This window comes from Entelurus aequoreus, linkage group LG04, assembly GCF_033978785.1.
Source record: "Entelurus aequoreus isolate RoL-2023_Sb linkage group LG04, RoL_Eaeq_v1.1, whole genome shotgun sequence".
Lineage (NCBI taxonomy): Eukaryota > Metazoa > Chordata > Actinopteri > Syngnathiformes > Syngnathidae > Entelurus > Entelurus aequoreus.
In genome coordinates this window covers 88,647,157-88,663,838 of record NC_084734.1, presented here as the reverse complement: position 1 = coordinate 88,663,838, position 16,682 = coordinate 88,647,157, and the positions used below count along the sequence as shown (strand labels likewise).

The following is a 16,682-nucleotide window of genomic DNA, read 5'->3' as shown; positions in this document are numbered from 1 at the left end:
AGGCAAATCATATAGTTGATGTAGATGCCCATATAGGCTGTTCACATTTACTTTACAAAAGAGAAGTGTAGGATACTTCTCTTGTTACCTTATTTGTATTTGACCACTACTGTTTTCTTTTTATTTGTTACTGACTGTGGCAGGACACCTCTGCCTCTGTTTCACTTTATGTTGCTGGTAAATAATATGCTTGTAGTAGTAGGCTAAAGTTAAATTATTTAGTATGCACTAATTAAAGGGGCAGAGCTTTAAGAGACATTATAGCTCTTATATTTTTATAAGATATATTTTTTGTAAGAACCACAATTAATAAATATATTTCAGTGAATAACTTATTGTTCAAATCTGTATATAAATATGTACATAAAGTGTTGTAATTATATTGTAAAATGGATGGATGGATGTGTAAAACAAAACTGTTATATTAATTAGCAAGTATACATTTTTTGAGCCTTTTTAGAGAAAATCAAATCATTGTAGTAAATTATACAAATTAGTCGATGATGTCATGGTGACCACGCCCATAGCCACGCCCCCACCGCCACAGGTATCTTGGCAGTTTATGGGAAACACTGAAGTGATTTAGATTTTCCATCACAACATTTTGAAAAACAACATGCAATTGGTCATTGAGGGAATACATATTTTTTTCTGTTTCGTATTTATATTAGTGTTTTTTGTTACGAGTATGATGTATAGCAGTGGTTCTTAAACATTTTTTTTTTTTTTACTAAGTACCACCTCAAAAACACCTGGCTTAGTATGCCTAAGTTAGCAGCGTAGCATGCCTAAGTTAGCAGCGTAGTATGCCTAAGTTAGCAGCGTAGTATGCCTAAGTTAGCAGCTTAGTATGCCTAAGTTAGCAGCGTAGTATGCCTAAGTTAGCAGCGTAGTATGCCTAAGTTAGCAGCTTAGTATGCCTAAGTTAGCAGCGTAGTATGCCTAAGTTAGCAGCGTAGTATGCCTAAGTTAGCAGCTTAGTATGCCTAAGTTAGCAGCGTAGTATGCCTAAGTTAGCAGCGTAGTATGCCTAAGTTAGCAGCGTAGTATGCCTAAGTTAGCAGCTTAGTATGCCTAAGTTAGCAGCGTAGTATGCTTAAGTTAGCAGCTTAGTATGCTTAAGTTAGCAGCTTAGTATGCCTAAGTTAGCAGCGTAGTATGCTTAAGTTAGCAGCTTAGTATGCCTAAGTTAGCAGCGTAGTATGCCTAAGTTAGCAGCTTAGTATGCCTAAGTTAGCAGCGTAGTATGCCTAAGTTAGCAGCGTAGTATGCCTAAGTTAGCAGCTTAGTATGCCTAAGTTAGCAGCGTAGTATGCCTAAGTTAACATTCAAAAAAGGCAGTAGTTCTATTTTTATCGAGTACATTTAATATTTTTAGCCACTGTAACATTACACACAGTTTGAACAGTAACGCTGTGTGTAAATATTTAGGTAAGTGATTCTTACCACTAGTGGTACGTGTATCACAGTTTGGGAATCACTGGTGTATAGTAAAGCATCACAAAATACATTGTAGTACACTAGTCAGTAGAGGTGGGAATTTTTTGGGCATCTCAGGATTCGATCTAATTACAATTCCTGGGGTAATGATTCCATTCAACACGATTGGCGGTTTAAACAGATTCTCGCAATGTATTATTTGGTATAAGAATTAGAATAAAACCTTTTCAAAACAGGTTACAAAACCTCCTTTTGGTTGACCGTTCAAAAGTTTGGGGTCACATGTAAATGTCCTTATTTTTGAAGGAAAAGCACTGTACTTTTCAATGAAGATAACTTTAAACTAGTCTTAACTTGAAAGAAATACACTCTATACATTGCTAATGTGGTAAATGACTATTCTAGCTGCAAATGTCTGCTTTTTGGTGCAATATCTACATAGGTGTATAGAGGCCCATTTCCAGCAACTATCACTCCAGTGTTCTAATGGTACAATGTGTTTGCTCATTGGCTCAGAAGGCTAATTGATGATTAGAAAACCCTTGTGCAATCATGTTCACACATCTGAAAACACTTTAGCTCGTTACAGAAGCTACAAAACGGACCTTCCTTTGAGCAGATTGAGTTTCTGGAGCATCACATTTGTGGGGTCAATTAAACGCTCAAAATGGCCAGAAAAAGAGAACTTTCATCTGAAACTCGACAGTCTATTGTTGTTCTTTGAAATGAAGGCTCAAACACAAAATTGTTTGGGTGACCCCAAACTTTTGAACGGTAGTGTACGTATGCAGCGAGTAAGCATGGACATGGCCTAAAACATATTTTTTAAATGAATTTTTAAAAGATTGTTTTTTTAACAAAGTATGAATCCGTTTTTTTAGCACCCCTACTGGTCAGTAATACTCTCTTGCTTGCAATCACATTCTCCATTTTTAATCAATAAAACTTCGCTTAATTTGTGCTTCGCCAATAAAAAAATCCTATATGATTCTTTAAAGTAATTCTACTAAAGATGAAATATTTCATATTTTTTCAAGTGATCAATGTCAATAGTTCAGTACATAATGCAGCACATTATTCAAAACAAGACTGTCAGGCTTGTTACTGACAGTTTGGTTATGTTTGGGTTTTCCTCTGTTTGTGTTTATTTCCTGTCAGCGCTCTTATTTTGGTTCCATTTCCTGCATGCGTCCCTAAGCGCTCGTTTCCCTCACCTGTCCTTGATTGCCAGTTGCCAATCAGGCTACTATTTTATGCCTGCCTCACCCTCCAGTCAGGGCTCGATGATTGTATCCTGTAGCCTGTTTCCTGTTATCCTGGTTCCTGTTGGCTGTTTCCTGGTTATTGTTTTCCCTGCATGTGCACCTACCAGTTGCACCATTTTGTTTTTTGACATTAAAGTCATGTTTTCCTGTACTACGCCTGCCATCTCTGCATCTTGGGGTTCAAGACCGACATTAGTCCCTCACAAAGACAACAACAATAACAATAACTTGTGCAATGTGTAACAAGTTATAACAAAACACATCATAGTTTATAACAAAGCACGTTCAAGAATTTGATGACAAAATGTGGCTGATTGTTACAAAATGTGTCTGATTGTTACAAAATGTGGCGCTTCAGTGGTGAAAGAGACGACGTAAGGCTGCTAAATTTGGAGCTGACCTGCACGCCTTCCCCAGACACGGCTGAGCAGGCCTGGATCTGCCACTCCCGGTCTCTGTACGTATGGAGGTTGAGGCCCTCTGCGATCTCACTGGCCGGCGACGCAGTGGCCAAATCCTGTTTATTGGCAAAGATCAGCACCGGGACGCCCATCAGGTTCTCCTCGTCAATCAGCTCTGATAACTCCTGCAAGACACACGTGCGTCACATAAAAATCATTTTAGCAAAACTTTTTGTTTATTGAATCATTTTGTACTTTTTCAGACTTTTCTATTCAGGAAGGGTGCAGAATATTACTGCTAATTTTCTATATTGGACAATTTCCAAAATACGTAGACAGAGAATCAAAATCATGAATATAATTGCTGTTTAATAGACTGTATTTATATTATTTACATGTGAATAATGCTGTATAATAGACTGTATTTATATTATTCACATGTGAATAATGCTGTATAATACTGTATTTATATTATTCACATGTGAATAATGCTGTATAATAGACTGTATTTATATTATTCACATGTGAATAATGCTGTATAATAGACTGTATTTATATTATTCACATGTGAATAATGCTGTATAATACTGTATTTATATTATTCACATGTGAATAATGCTGTATAATACTGTATTTATATTATTCACATGTGAATAATGCTGTATAATAGATTGTATTTATATTATTCACATGTGAATAATGCTGTATAATACTGTATTTATATTATTTACATGTGAATAATGCTGTATAATACTGTATTTATATTATTCACATGTGAATAATGTTGTATAATAGATTGTATTTATATTATTCGCATGTGAATAATGCTGTATAATACTGTATATATATTATTCACATGTGAATAATGCTGTATAATAGATTGTATTTATATTATTCACATGTGAATAATGCTGTATAATAGATTGTATTTATATTATTCACATGTGAATATAAATACAGTATTATACAGCATTATTCACATGTGAATAATGCTGTATAATACTGTATTTATATTATTCACATGTGAATAATGCTGTATAATAGATTGTATTTATATTATTCACATGTGAATAATGCTGTATAATAGACTGTATTTATATTATTCACATGTGAATAATGCTGTATAATACTGTATTTATATTATGCACATGTGAATAATGCTGTATAATACTGTATTTATATTATTTACATGTGAATAATGCTGTATAATAGACTGTATCTATATTATTCACATGTAAAAAATACCTCAGTGTTTATTGTCTATTGTGAGCGAACTGTGGTGCGGAATTTCCCCAAGGGATCAATAAAGTACTTTCTATTCTATTCTAAATTGAAATCCATCCATTCATTTTCTACCGCTTGTCCCTTTTGGGGTCGCTGGAGCCTATCTCAGCTACAATCAATCAATCAATCAATCAATGTTTATTTATATAGCCCTAAAACACAAGTTTCTCAAAGGGCTGTACAAGCCACAACGACATCCTCGGTACAGAGCCCACATAAGGGCAAGGAAAAACTCACCCCAGTGGGACGTCGATGTGAATGACTATGAGAAACCTTGGAGAGGACCGCATATGTGGGTAACCCCCCCACCCCCCCTCTAGGGGAGACCGAAAGCAATGCATGTCGAGTGGGTCTGACATAATATTGTGAAAGTCCAGTCCATAGTGGATCCAACATATCAGCGAAAGTCCAGCCCATAGTGGATCCAACATATCAGCGAAAGTCCAGCCCATAGTGGATCCAACATAATAGGCGGAAGGCGAGGTACACCCTGGACAAGTCGCCACCTCATATCATAAAAATAATCATGAATTCAAATCAAATCAAAGAGTCAGTTCAGTTGTCACCTCTTAACCTCAGGGAGAAACGGCACTCCTTTGAGAACAAAAATGTACCGAGTCTGGACAGGGAGGACGGATGGTACGAGAGAGGAGTGAGGGAAGCCATCTATGTCAAGGTTGAAAAACCATCTCTAAACAGAGGAGGTGGTCTGCGACACCACCTGTCTCCCACATACAACACTGTCCTTTCAACCATTCCTAAAAGACTCTGCAATTGAGCCTCCAACAAATGTGACAATGAGATAGTTTTAAGTGTTCTTTCTTAATCCATAGTCATGTTTAAAGCAGCTAGTATTTTCCCATGTAGTGCGTCTTCTCGTGAACTCCTTGCTTTTATCTTATGTCTGTTAGTAAACTCTTTGTTTGGTCTCAAGGGCTCCTGTTGGTCGGCTCACAGAGCCGTTTTGGCAAGTTGTTATCTGTTTTGAAGAAGCAGCTGTGCCCCTTTCTGGGCGAGAGGGGCTGTTTTTGTTTGGATTTAGACCTCTTCTTGCTGATGCTGATGCTGATGCTGATGCCAGCCCTTACAATGTAACACATTGTAAGGGCTGGTCTCCTGAAGCTTCAGTAAAAGTTATTAATTGTACCATTCTGTCTCTGGGGTCCTTTTTACTCAACATATACACTATATTGCCAAAAGTATTTGGCCACCCATCCAAATGATGAGAATCAGGTGTCCTAATCACTTGGCCCGGTGTATAAAATCAAGCACTTAGGCATGGAGACTGTTTCTACAAACATTTGTGAAAGAATGGGCCGCTCTCAGAGATTTCCAGTGTGGAACTGTCATAGAATGCGACCTGTGCAACAAATCCAGTCGTGAAATTTCCTCGCTCCTGAATATTACAAAGATAACTTTATTATAAGAAAAGTGAAGAGTTTGGGAACAACAGCAAGTCACCAGCTGCTGGACTAGATCTGATGAAGTCTACTAGTTGCGATTGATTGAATGCCCTGAGATGAACCTTAACAAATAATATAAATCCAATGAATCCATTCAGGATACCCAAACTTGTTAACATAAAACATTGTATCGAGAATTATTATTATTATACATACAAAAGACAATTAAAGTGCATATACAGTTGTACCTTAACCTACGAACTTAATTGGTTTGACGTAGCTCTTAATTCAAAACACTTGTACCTCAAGTCATCGCCCATTGAAATTAATTGTATAAAAACAATTCAATAAAATGTACTACTAACCATTACAGTAGTTTTATAGTAATGCAATGTAGTGTTGTAATGTAATAATAATGTACTGCATTTACCTTGCAGAGTGGACTTTTACTTTATCTCCTTTAAAGGGGAACTGCACTTTTTTTGGGGAATTTTGCCAATCGTTCACAATCATTATGAGGGACAAGAACACACATGTCTTTTATTTTGGTTTCGCCCTATCGTAGTGAGAAAAACAACTGCTAAGATGCAAACAAGCAATCCTAACTGTCAATGCCAACGACAGTCAAAGTGTAATTTCCCCTCGTTAGCAATGAGGTATTGTTTAGCAGAACAATCGCTGTGATACCCAATAACCGACCAAAATAGTAGGAATCACCCATGTTAGCACTCCATTCAGTTGTAAACAAATGGCACAAAGGAGCATCTGTGACCAGAATCTTTCTAATAAATTGCAGAGTATTTTAGGAATGCTTGAAAGGACAGTGTTGTATGTGGGAGATATGTTCAGGGATGGTTTTTCAACCTTGCCATAGATGGTTTCCTTCACTTCTATTCCGTACCATCCGTCCTCCCTGTTCAGAATTTGGACATTTTCGTTCTCAAAGGAGTGCTGTTTCTCCCCGAGGTGCAGGTAGACAGCTGAGTGTTGGCCTCAAGAGTTCGCCAGTCAATGCTGTGCCATACGTCGGCTTAGTGGTTGTTTTGTTTCCCGAATATATGAATCATTACACTGAATAGCATACACCAGATTGTTTTTGTTGGTGTGGGGTCTCCGGTCTTTAGGATGCACTAGTCTCTGTCTCAGGGTGTTGCCTGGTTTGAAGTGTACTGGGATGTTGTGTTGGTTAAAAATTATTCTGAGTTCCTCAGATAGCCCTGATACATATGGAATGACAATATGTTTGTGTCTGTTCACTCTGTTCTTGTTATTTCTGGAACTGGTTGCACTTTTCACAAACGACCATTTGTGGTACCCACAGGTTTTGAGGGCTTCACTCAAATGCCTATGCTCTTTCTCTTTGGCCTGTGGGCTGCTAGGAACATTATTAGCTCTGTGTTGTAGGGTTCTGATAACGCCCACTTTGTGTTCTAGTGGGTGGTGTGGGTCAAAAAGTAGGTATTGATCAGTATGTGTGGGTTTTCGGTAAACCCTGACACGGAGAGAACAAGGGCCTGCAAAGATAATCTGCAAGGTCATTCTTTAAACAAGTCTCCTCTTACAGACTAGTCTGTCGTGCTTGTTTGTGCTTTTAAATTCTCATATATTTACACCATCCCTATTCCGGGCGGTCTTGAAATGGCAGTGTTTCCCATAAACTGCCAAGATACCTGTGGCGGTGGGGGCGTGGCTACGGGCGTGGTCACCATGACATCATCGAGTAATTTGCATAATTTACTACAACGATATGATTTTCTCTAAAAAGGCTAAAAAAATATATACTTACTAATTAATAATAACAATTTTGTTTTAAACGTCCATCCATCCATTTTACAATATAATTACAACACTTTATGTACATATTTATATACAGATTTGAACAATAAGTTATTCACTGAAATATATTTATTAATTGTGGTTCTTACAAAAAATATATCTTATAAAATATAAAAGCTAAAACGTCTCTTAAAGCTCTGCCCCTTTAATTAGTGCATACTAAATAATTTAACTTTAGCCTACTACTACAAGCATATTATTTACCAGCAACATAAAGTGAAACAGAGGCAGAGGTGTCCTGCCACAGTCAGTCACAAATAAACAGAAAACAGTAGTGGTGGTAGATAGACACAAAGCTTCATCAAACATCTGATCCACTGAACAAAGAGCTCCAAAAATCTTGATCCTACACTTCTCTTTTGTAAAGTAAATCTGAACAGCCGATATGGGCATCTACATCAACTATATGATTTGCCTGAGAAGCTGGACAGGACAAAATTTAAAAAAAAAATAAAAAAAAAAAATAAATAAAAAATATATATATATTTTTTGTGGCGGCCTTAATTCATTCGTGGCGGGCCGTGACAAATAAATGAATGTGTGGGAAACACTGAATGGTATATGGTCAGTATTTATATAGCGCTTTTACTATACCTGCATGATACCCAAAAGAGTTTTGCATTATACGTCACATTCAAAATGCTGGCACAGCCGCTCTACCATCTGAGCAACGCTCTCCTATTATTAACTACGATATATTATTACTCACTAAACTGGTGTATAAACTGCACTCCATCACTCTAAGAGCTCTTTCAAACATTCAGTGCAGCTCAGGAATCTCGTTAGGTTGTGTACGAGTACCTAAAAAAAGTGACTTCCAATGCTTTACCGCTGTAGTTTTCATGTGAATTATGCTTGGCTTTAACTTTATATTGTGATGTTGTTCAAAAAAATAAAAACGATGATGAATGTGGTAATAAATAAGACTTTTCTGTAGTTTGTCTACACGCTGTTGTGTGTAAGTCAATTTAGATACGTTTTAAAGGGGAACTGCACTTTTTTTTGGATTCTGTCTTTTGTTTACAATCATTATGAAAGACATGACGACGGATGGATTTTTTTTTTAATGCATTCTAACTTGTGAATAAACATTTAAAAAAATGGGAGGTCCTTCATTTCGCCCATAAAATCCAATAAATAACCATTCAAAAAGAGCCAAAAATACTCCATTTACATTTTGTGACTTGAATATCAACCAAGTATTAGTGAAATTGTTATTATAAGCGCTAACGCAGACAAAGTATTTATAGCGGCGCCGTGATCATTTAGTGTGTCCCTATGTTTACATCATCGAGTGGTCTGCTGCTTCCTTGCTCCTGGTAAGTTTATTGTAGATCATAAATCATGCATCTCACCTGGACAGAAGAAGTCTGACTAGGTATTCCGACAAGTTGGTACACGTTGACAGCCATTTAGGACCCGAAAATGGAAAAAACGGCACGAAAAGACGCTTGGTCCCCCCCGCACCCCCACTCCATTTCTTTGCGAGGATTATGAGACATTCTTCACCTAAATGGGAATATATGAACATCCTAGCAGTCGGCATCCTACTGACAGCAGACATTGTAGTAGTGACAGTAAGAGATGTTTTATTATGTTTGTTGGCTCTCATAAAGTCTGCAGTGAGTAATAATCAGCGATGAAGAAAAAAAAGCTAACGTCATGATGCATTTTTTAAATTAATGCATTGTGTATGCTTAAAACGATCAAAATATGTGAATTTTAAATGGCATTATAAATGTGAGCGTTACATATATACTTACATCATGTATACAAAACCCTAATGGAGGTGTTTGGATGTATTTTTAAGGGCTCTATAAAGTTAAAAAGTTAAAGTACCAATGCTTGTCGCACACACACGAGGTGTGGCGAAATTATTCTCTGCATTTGACCCATCCCCCTTGATCACCCCCTGGGGGGTGAGGGGAGCAGTGGGCAGCAGCGGTGGCCGCGCCCGGGAATATTTTTGGGTGATTTAACCCCCAATTCCAACCCTCAATTCTGAGTGCCAAGCAGGTATAGGCGATATTGCACGACTCCCATAGGCTCTAAGCTCTAAGCAAACTTTTGATCGCATGTATTGAATATTGAGAATGCAAAGAGAAAAAAACAACATCTATCGTCAAGTATCTTATGATTGTGAACGATAAGCAAAATTCACCCCAAAAAGTGCAGTTCCCCTCTGAGGCTTTGTTGTATCATAGTTGTGTGAAAATGCAAATGTGACATAAAGCTACAATTATATTTGTGGGGTCATCAGTTTACAAAATATGCTTCATTACAGACGGTTTGAAGTTTTTTGTTGCATTTTTCGGAACCATTCCCAAATTGTGCTCCGTAATTTCAAAATACTACACAAACTCACCAGTCCTGTTTCCTCAAATCGCTTTTTGTCTGCACTGTCAATGACATAAATCTGAAAGAGAGCAACAAATCCTTTATTTGTCTCTGCATGTTTAATCAGACTGCAAAAAAGTGTACTTTATTCACAATACATTAACATTACTTACCAACAGATCTGTGTTCTCCAGATACTTTTTCCAGAAAGTTCTGATCTTCCTTTGCCCGCCAATATCCCACACATTGAGTTTCATGCCGTGAGACGCCACACTTTTTATGTTGAAACCCTGACAAAGAAACAAATAAAAAAAACAATCATCACAGCATCCCTGTGTGTGTGTCAGCAGCAGAGTAACAACGTGCAGGAAGGGATTAAAGAGTACGGTCACTGTGTTAAGCTACTGCCCTTTTTCATAACAACACTTGTCACCGGGGTCATCTAACAGCTAATGAACACATCCCAGGATCAGACGACAAGGATCAACTCCAATCGTGTGTTTGTAAATCAGGTTTCATTTGGATTGTTGATTTTCTTAAGTTGTACTGTAACAGAAAACTAATAATATTTGCATGTTAAAACCACACGTTTGGCTAATGTTTAGTGGATAGATCAGGCCTGGGCAATTATTTTGACTTGGGGGCCAAATTTAGAGAAAAGAATGTTGGGGGCCGGTATATCTGAATTTTAGGAACTCACAATAATGTCTGATTGAATGCTAAAAACATTATGACAGACCGCCTTAACAAACGGAATGGAATTACAATTTTTTTTTACTGAATGAGACGCCCAGAATGTACATGAAAATAAAGAATGTGGGATTCACAATATCAACTATGAACGATAAAACCCTGAATATTGACAATATATGAACGTCACACCCGCTCTCGATCGACATATTTTACAATCAAGTGAAACGCAACAAAAATGCAACAAACACAGCGAAATATGAACGCGAAGGTTAAAAAATAAACCCACCTACAATTTGATGGATAACTCGCTTTGAAATCATTATTATTAATATTTATTTATATTTAAAAAATGGTTTGAATGTTTGATAATATATTTTTGCATAATTAAACATTATATAAGTTAACATAATTTGCAATTACCGTATTTTTCGGACTATAGGTCGCCGTTTTTTTTCATAGTTTGGCCGACTTATACTCAGGAGCGACTTATGTGTGAAATTATTAACACATTAGCGTAAAATATCAAATAATATTATTTAGCTCATTCACGTAAGAGACTAGACCAGGGGTCGGCAACCCGAGGCTCTAGAGCCGCATGTGGCTCTTTAGCGCCGCCCTAGTGGCTCTCTGGAGATTTTTCAAAAATGTATGAAGAATGGAAAAAGATGAGGGGAAAAAAATCTATTTGTTTGTCTTAGTATGGTTTCTGTAGGAGGACAAACATGACACAAACCTCCCTAATTGTTATAAAGCACACTGTTTATATTAAACATGCTTCACTGATTTGAGTATTTGGCGAGCGCCGTTTTGTCCTACTAATTTTGGCGGTCCTTGAACTCACCGTATAGTTTGTTTACATGTATAACTTTCTCCGACTTTCTAGGACGTGTTTTATGCCACTTCTTTTTCTGTCTCATTTTTTCCACCCCACTTTTAACGTTGTGCATGAGTGCACAAAGGTGAGTTTTGTTGATGTTGTTGACTTGTGTGGAGTGCTAATCAGACATATTTGGTCACTGCATGACTGCAAGCTAATCGATGCTAACATGCTATTTAGGCTAGCGATATGTACATATTACATCATTATGCCTCATTTGTAGCTATATTTGAGGTCATTTAGTTTCCTTTAAGTCCTCTTAATTAAATGTATATCTCAGGACACATGTAATATGGCTTTTATTTTTTTGCGGCTCCAGACAGATTTGTTTTTGTATTTTTGGTCCAATATGGCTCTTTCAACATTTTGGGTTGCCGACCCCTGGACTAGACGTATAAGATTTCATGGGATTTAGCGATTAGGAGTGACAGATTGTTTGGTAAACATATAGCATGTTCTATATGTTATAGTTATTTGAATGACTCTTACCATAATATGTTACGTTAACATACCAGTTGGTTATTTATGCCTCATATAACGTACACTTATTCAGCCTGTTGTTCACTATTCTTTAGACATTTTAAATTGCCTTTCAAATGTCTATTCTTGGTGTTGGCTTTTATCAAATACATTTCCCCCAAAAATGCGACTTATACTCCAGTGCGACATATATACCGTAATTTCCGGACTATAAGCCGATACTTTTTCCCCTCGTTCTGGTCCCTGCGGCTTATACAACGGTGCGGCTTATTTACGGCCTGTTCTTCTCCGACACCGACGAAGAGGATTTCGGTGGTTTTAGTACGCAGGAGGAAGACGATGACACAATGATTAAAGACTGACTTTTCATATACCGGTAGGCTGGTTATTTTGATAACGTACAGGCGAGCACTTTGTATTACTTTGCACCGTTGTATTATTTGTACTCTGCACGAATGCTGTTCGCCATGTCAAAGATGTGAAAGTTTGATTGAATGATTGAAAGATTTATTGTTAATAAATGGGACGCTTTGCGTTCCCAAACAGTCATCTCTGTCCCGACAATCCCCTCCGTGGTAGCAGGAACCCCTATATACTACGCTAATTACATAGTCGGGTGCGGCTTTTATATGGAGCAATCTGTATTTTCCCCTAAATTTAGCTGGTGCGGCTTATAGTCAGGTGCGGCTTATAGTCCGGAAATTACGGTATGTTTTTTTCCTTCTTTATTATGCATTTTCGGCAGGTGCGACTTATACTCCGAAAAATACAGTACATGGAGTACATATATTTTTTAAGAAATAATACTTAATTAGTAAGAAAATGTACAGTACTTTATTGATACATATTATTTGCAGGCTTTCGAGGGCCAAATAAAATTAAGTGGCGGGCCAGATTCTGAGTTTGACACCTGTGCTATAAACTGTGTTTTCCCGATTTCTCGATTAATTGAACAAAATAATCGCTATATTATTTGATGACTAAATTATTCCTAGTTTTATTATAATTTTCATACCAATTAATAAATAATCGGTTTGAATTGGGAATTGTGTGAATCTGAAGCAAATCGTCACCCCAAATATGGGAATCAAATTGAATCATGACTTGAGAGATTCCCATCCCTAATAGATATGGATGGATGAATGGACAGCCAGACAAACATAGACACATATATAGACATCAGGTGCCCAATTGAAAAAAGGTAAATAAAACAGTTTAGTCCAGTGTGATGTTACCATAGTTACACATCTGTACAGATTAGACTGACACGTATGCAGAAGCCTCAGTGACTTGTGTATGGATGGATGTCTCCCTCATTAATAGTGAAAATAACTTGTCAAACTGAAGCATCTATCAAATATTAGTGCATGTCTCCCCCCTAATGATCATCATATTGTATTTGTCACATCACCTGTGTAGGTGTGATGGTGTTGACGTCCTCAGAGGCCAGGCTCTTCAGCAGGGTGGTCTTACCGGCATTGTCCAAACCCAGAAGAACTATTCTGACTTCCTGCTCGCTGGAGCCCTTCAGTTTCTCAATGACGGAGAGTAAGCCCTGCATGGAGGACTGTGTGTCAGTCAGTCATCACAGTTTCGTTCGGTAGGGATGACCAAAAGATGACATCACGCCCCCTGAGAACCTGTGTGGTCTGCAGTGGACATTTGTTTTTTTGGTCTATGTCTTTTACAAAACCCAAAACCAGTGAAGTTGGCACGTTGTGTAATTCGTAAATAAAAACACAATACAATGATTTGCAAATCCTTTTCAACTTTTATTCAATTGAATAGACTGCAAAGACAAGATATTTAATGTTTGAACTGAGAAATCTGTTTTTTTTTTGTTACAAATAATCATTAACTTAGAATTTAATGGCAGCAACACATTGCAAAAAAGTTGGCAGACAGGCATTTTTACCACTGTGTTACATGGCCTTTCCTTTTAACAACACTCAGTAAAGGTTTGGGAACTGAGGAGACCAATTTTTGAAGTTTTTCAGGTGTAATTCCTTCCCATTCTTGCTTGATGTACAGCTTAAGTTGTTCAACAGTCCGGGGGTCTCCCTTCTGCTATTTTAGGCTTCATAATGCGCCACACATTTTCAATGGGAGACAGGTCTGGACTACAGGCAGGCCAGTCTAGTACCCGCACTCTTTTACTATGAAGCCACGTTGATGTAACACGTGGCTTGGCATTGTCTTGCTGAAATAAGCAGGGGCGTCCATGGTAACGTTGCTTGGATGGCAACATATGTTGCTCCAAAAGCTGTATGTACCTTTCAGCATTAATGGTGCCTTAACAGATGTGTAAGTTACCCATGTCTTGGGCACTAATACACCCCCATACAATCACAGATGCTGGATTTTGAACCTTGCACCTATAAAAGTCCGGATGGTTCTTTTCCTCTTTGGTCTGGAGGACATGATGTCCACAGTTTCCAAAAACAATTTGAAATGTGGACTCGTCGGACCACAGAACACTTTTCCACTTTGCATCAGTCCATCTTAGATGAGCTCGGGCCCAGCGAAGCCGGTGGCGTTTCTGGGTGTTGTTGATAAATGGCTTTCGCTTTGCATAGTAGAGATTTAACTTGCACTTACAGCTGTAGCGACCAACTGTAGTTACTGACAGTGGTTTTCTGAAGTGTTCCTGAGCCCATGTGGTGATGCAGTACCGCCTGAGGGATCGAAGGGCACAGGCATTCAATCTTGGTTTTTGGTGATTTCTCCAGATTCGCTGAACCTTTCGGTGATATTACAGACCTTAAATTCCTTGCAATAGCTTGTTGAGAAATGTTGTCCTTAAACTGTTGGACAATTTGCTCACGCATTTGTTGACAAAGTGGTGAGCCTCTCCCCATCCTTGTTTGTGAATGACTCAGCATTTCATGGAAGCTGCTTTTATACCCAATCATGGCACCCACCTGTTCCCAATCAGCCTGTTCACCTGTGGGATGTTCCAAACAAGTGTTTGATGAGCATTCCTCAACTTTCTCAGTATTGTTTGCCACTTGTGCCAGCTTTTTTGAAACATGTTGCAGGCATCAAATTCCAAATGAGCTAATATATGCAAAAAAATAACGTTTTCCAGTTTGAACATTAAGTATCTTGTCTTTGCAGTCTATTCCATTGAATATAGGTTTAAAAGGATTTGGAAATCATTGTATTCTGTTTTTATTCACGGTTTTGGGTTATGTAATACGCAAATGTCCACAACAGAGGACGCTGGTTCTCAGGAAGATGTAGTGAAAAAGACAATTAAAAACATGTTTGTCAAATGAATGTATTGCTGTGTCAAAAAACAAGAATAAAACCAAATTAAGTTAAAAGTTGGGATGATTTGAGGTCAAAGCTCCCCTGACACACATCTGATCCCTGTTCTGTAAGACCTAATCTGAGGCTTCATTTAGAACAGGGCCTCCATTCATATAATGGTGCACTATGTAGTGTGATTAAAGACTGCACACACAAACACTGCTGAAAACGAGGCACTGTTGCTTTAAATTGTGATAGTAACAGAATCCAACAAGTACACCAGTCAGGTCTTTTTTCACAAATTTAAACTAATATGAAGAATAAGTTTCAGTTTTCGGTATACATCGGATCGGTGCACGTACCTTCTGAGCTTCTCCCATGGTGGCGAGTATCCTTGTGCTTCTTTGGAGGTACGATGCTACATCCTCCAATGAGGCTCACACAGGTGCGTTAGTTATGCACAAAAGCAGCCTCGTTTCTCGCCCTCGTCCCGCTCAGGAAGTAGTTACGTCTACCTGGTCACCGGTTGCTCGCAACCATGGGTGTGGAGATAGCAAGCAGGAAGAAGGGGGAAGGCGAAAGAGACCGGGATTAGGTGGCCGGAATTAGCCCTGGTTGTCCATGCATAGGACGCTTACTCCGTCTATTTACCCTCCCCCGCTTCTTCAGTTCATCGCTCCATCTCCACTCCGCAGTGGCTTTACCTGGATTATCCCCTTAGCCACCTGCTACTGGAGGAAACAGAGTAAACACTCGCACACATGCACATTATTGCCCGGGTGGGACGCCCCGCCATATGGCAGAGGGCAGGGAAATGCTGCTAATGCAGAAAGGCAAAGATGAGGATCAACAGTGTGCATGAACACATAAACCCTGACAGGATTATATCACTGAACTTATTCCTGACTTGATGCACAAACTCATAACCACACCGTCATATCACGTCCATCTATACCAAAGCCGCTCTGGGAGCATTCAGCGGGATTAGTTTCGGCACGGCTGGTCTGTGTCTGGATTAAAATATTTCTTGGTTTCTTTTGCTCAGCGGGTGTGGCCAGTGCTGCGTTACACAACGGGTGCAGCCGAGGCCGCCCTAATGCACGGGCTTACCTGGGCTGAAGCCCAAGGGCCCCCACCCAATCAGGGGCCCCCGATTTTGACGGCGGATCGCAATGACTGGTGTTCATAGCTGCCAATCACAAACAGCTCAGCTTCATCCAGTGATGGTGTACTCTCTCTCTCTTGGCTCCGTTGTTTTTTTCTACTGCCCCGAGTGGGGCTCGATCCACCAGCGTACTACTATCGAGCTAAAACACAGGCCGTTTTTAAAATTGGTAATATTTTTTAATTGTTGTTCTTTTGAGTGAAATCATGATTTTTTTTTTTCAAACTGTGTTTTCAGGCTGGGGAAGGT

The 16,682-nt window shown here is 38.6% G+C and overlaps 1 protein-coding gene across 2 annotated transcripts in view; it reads right to left on the bottom strand.

Annotated features, from left to right (window-relative positions):
- Window positions 1–16,576, bottom strand: part of arl3l1 (ADP ribosylation factor like GTPase 3, like 1) — a 17,254-nt gene extending 678 nt beyond the window's left edge. The window contains exons 1-5 of one of the 2 annotated variants that reach the window (XM_062045945.1): window positions 15,631–16,576; window positions 13,428–13,583; window positions 10,140–10,256; window positions 9,995–10,045; window positions 3,106–3,291 (exon numbers count right to left, since the gene is read on the bottom strand). In XM_062045945.1, the coding sequence (XP_061901929.1) occupies window positions 3,106–3,291; window positions 9,995–10,045; window positions 10,140–10,256; window positions 13,428–13,583; window positions 15,631–15,648 (528 nt within the window). In that variant the 5' untranslated portion in view covers window positions 15,649–16,576. The remainder of the gene's footprint in view (window positions 1–3,105; window positions 3,292–9,994; window positions 10,046–10,139; window positions 10,257–13,427; window positions 13,584–15,630) is intronic. The other variant, XM_062045946.1, reaches the window with a different exon arrangement.
- Window positions 16,577–16,682: the final 106 nt, after the last annotated feature.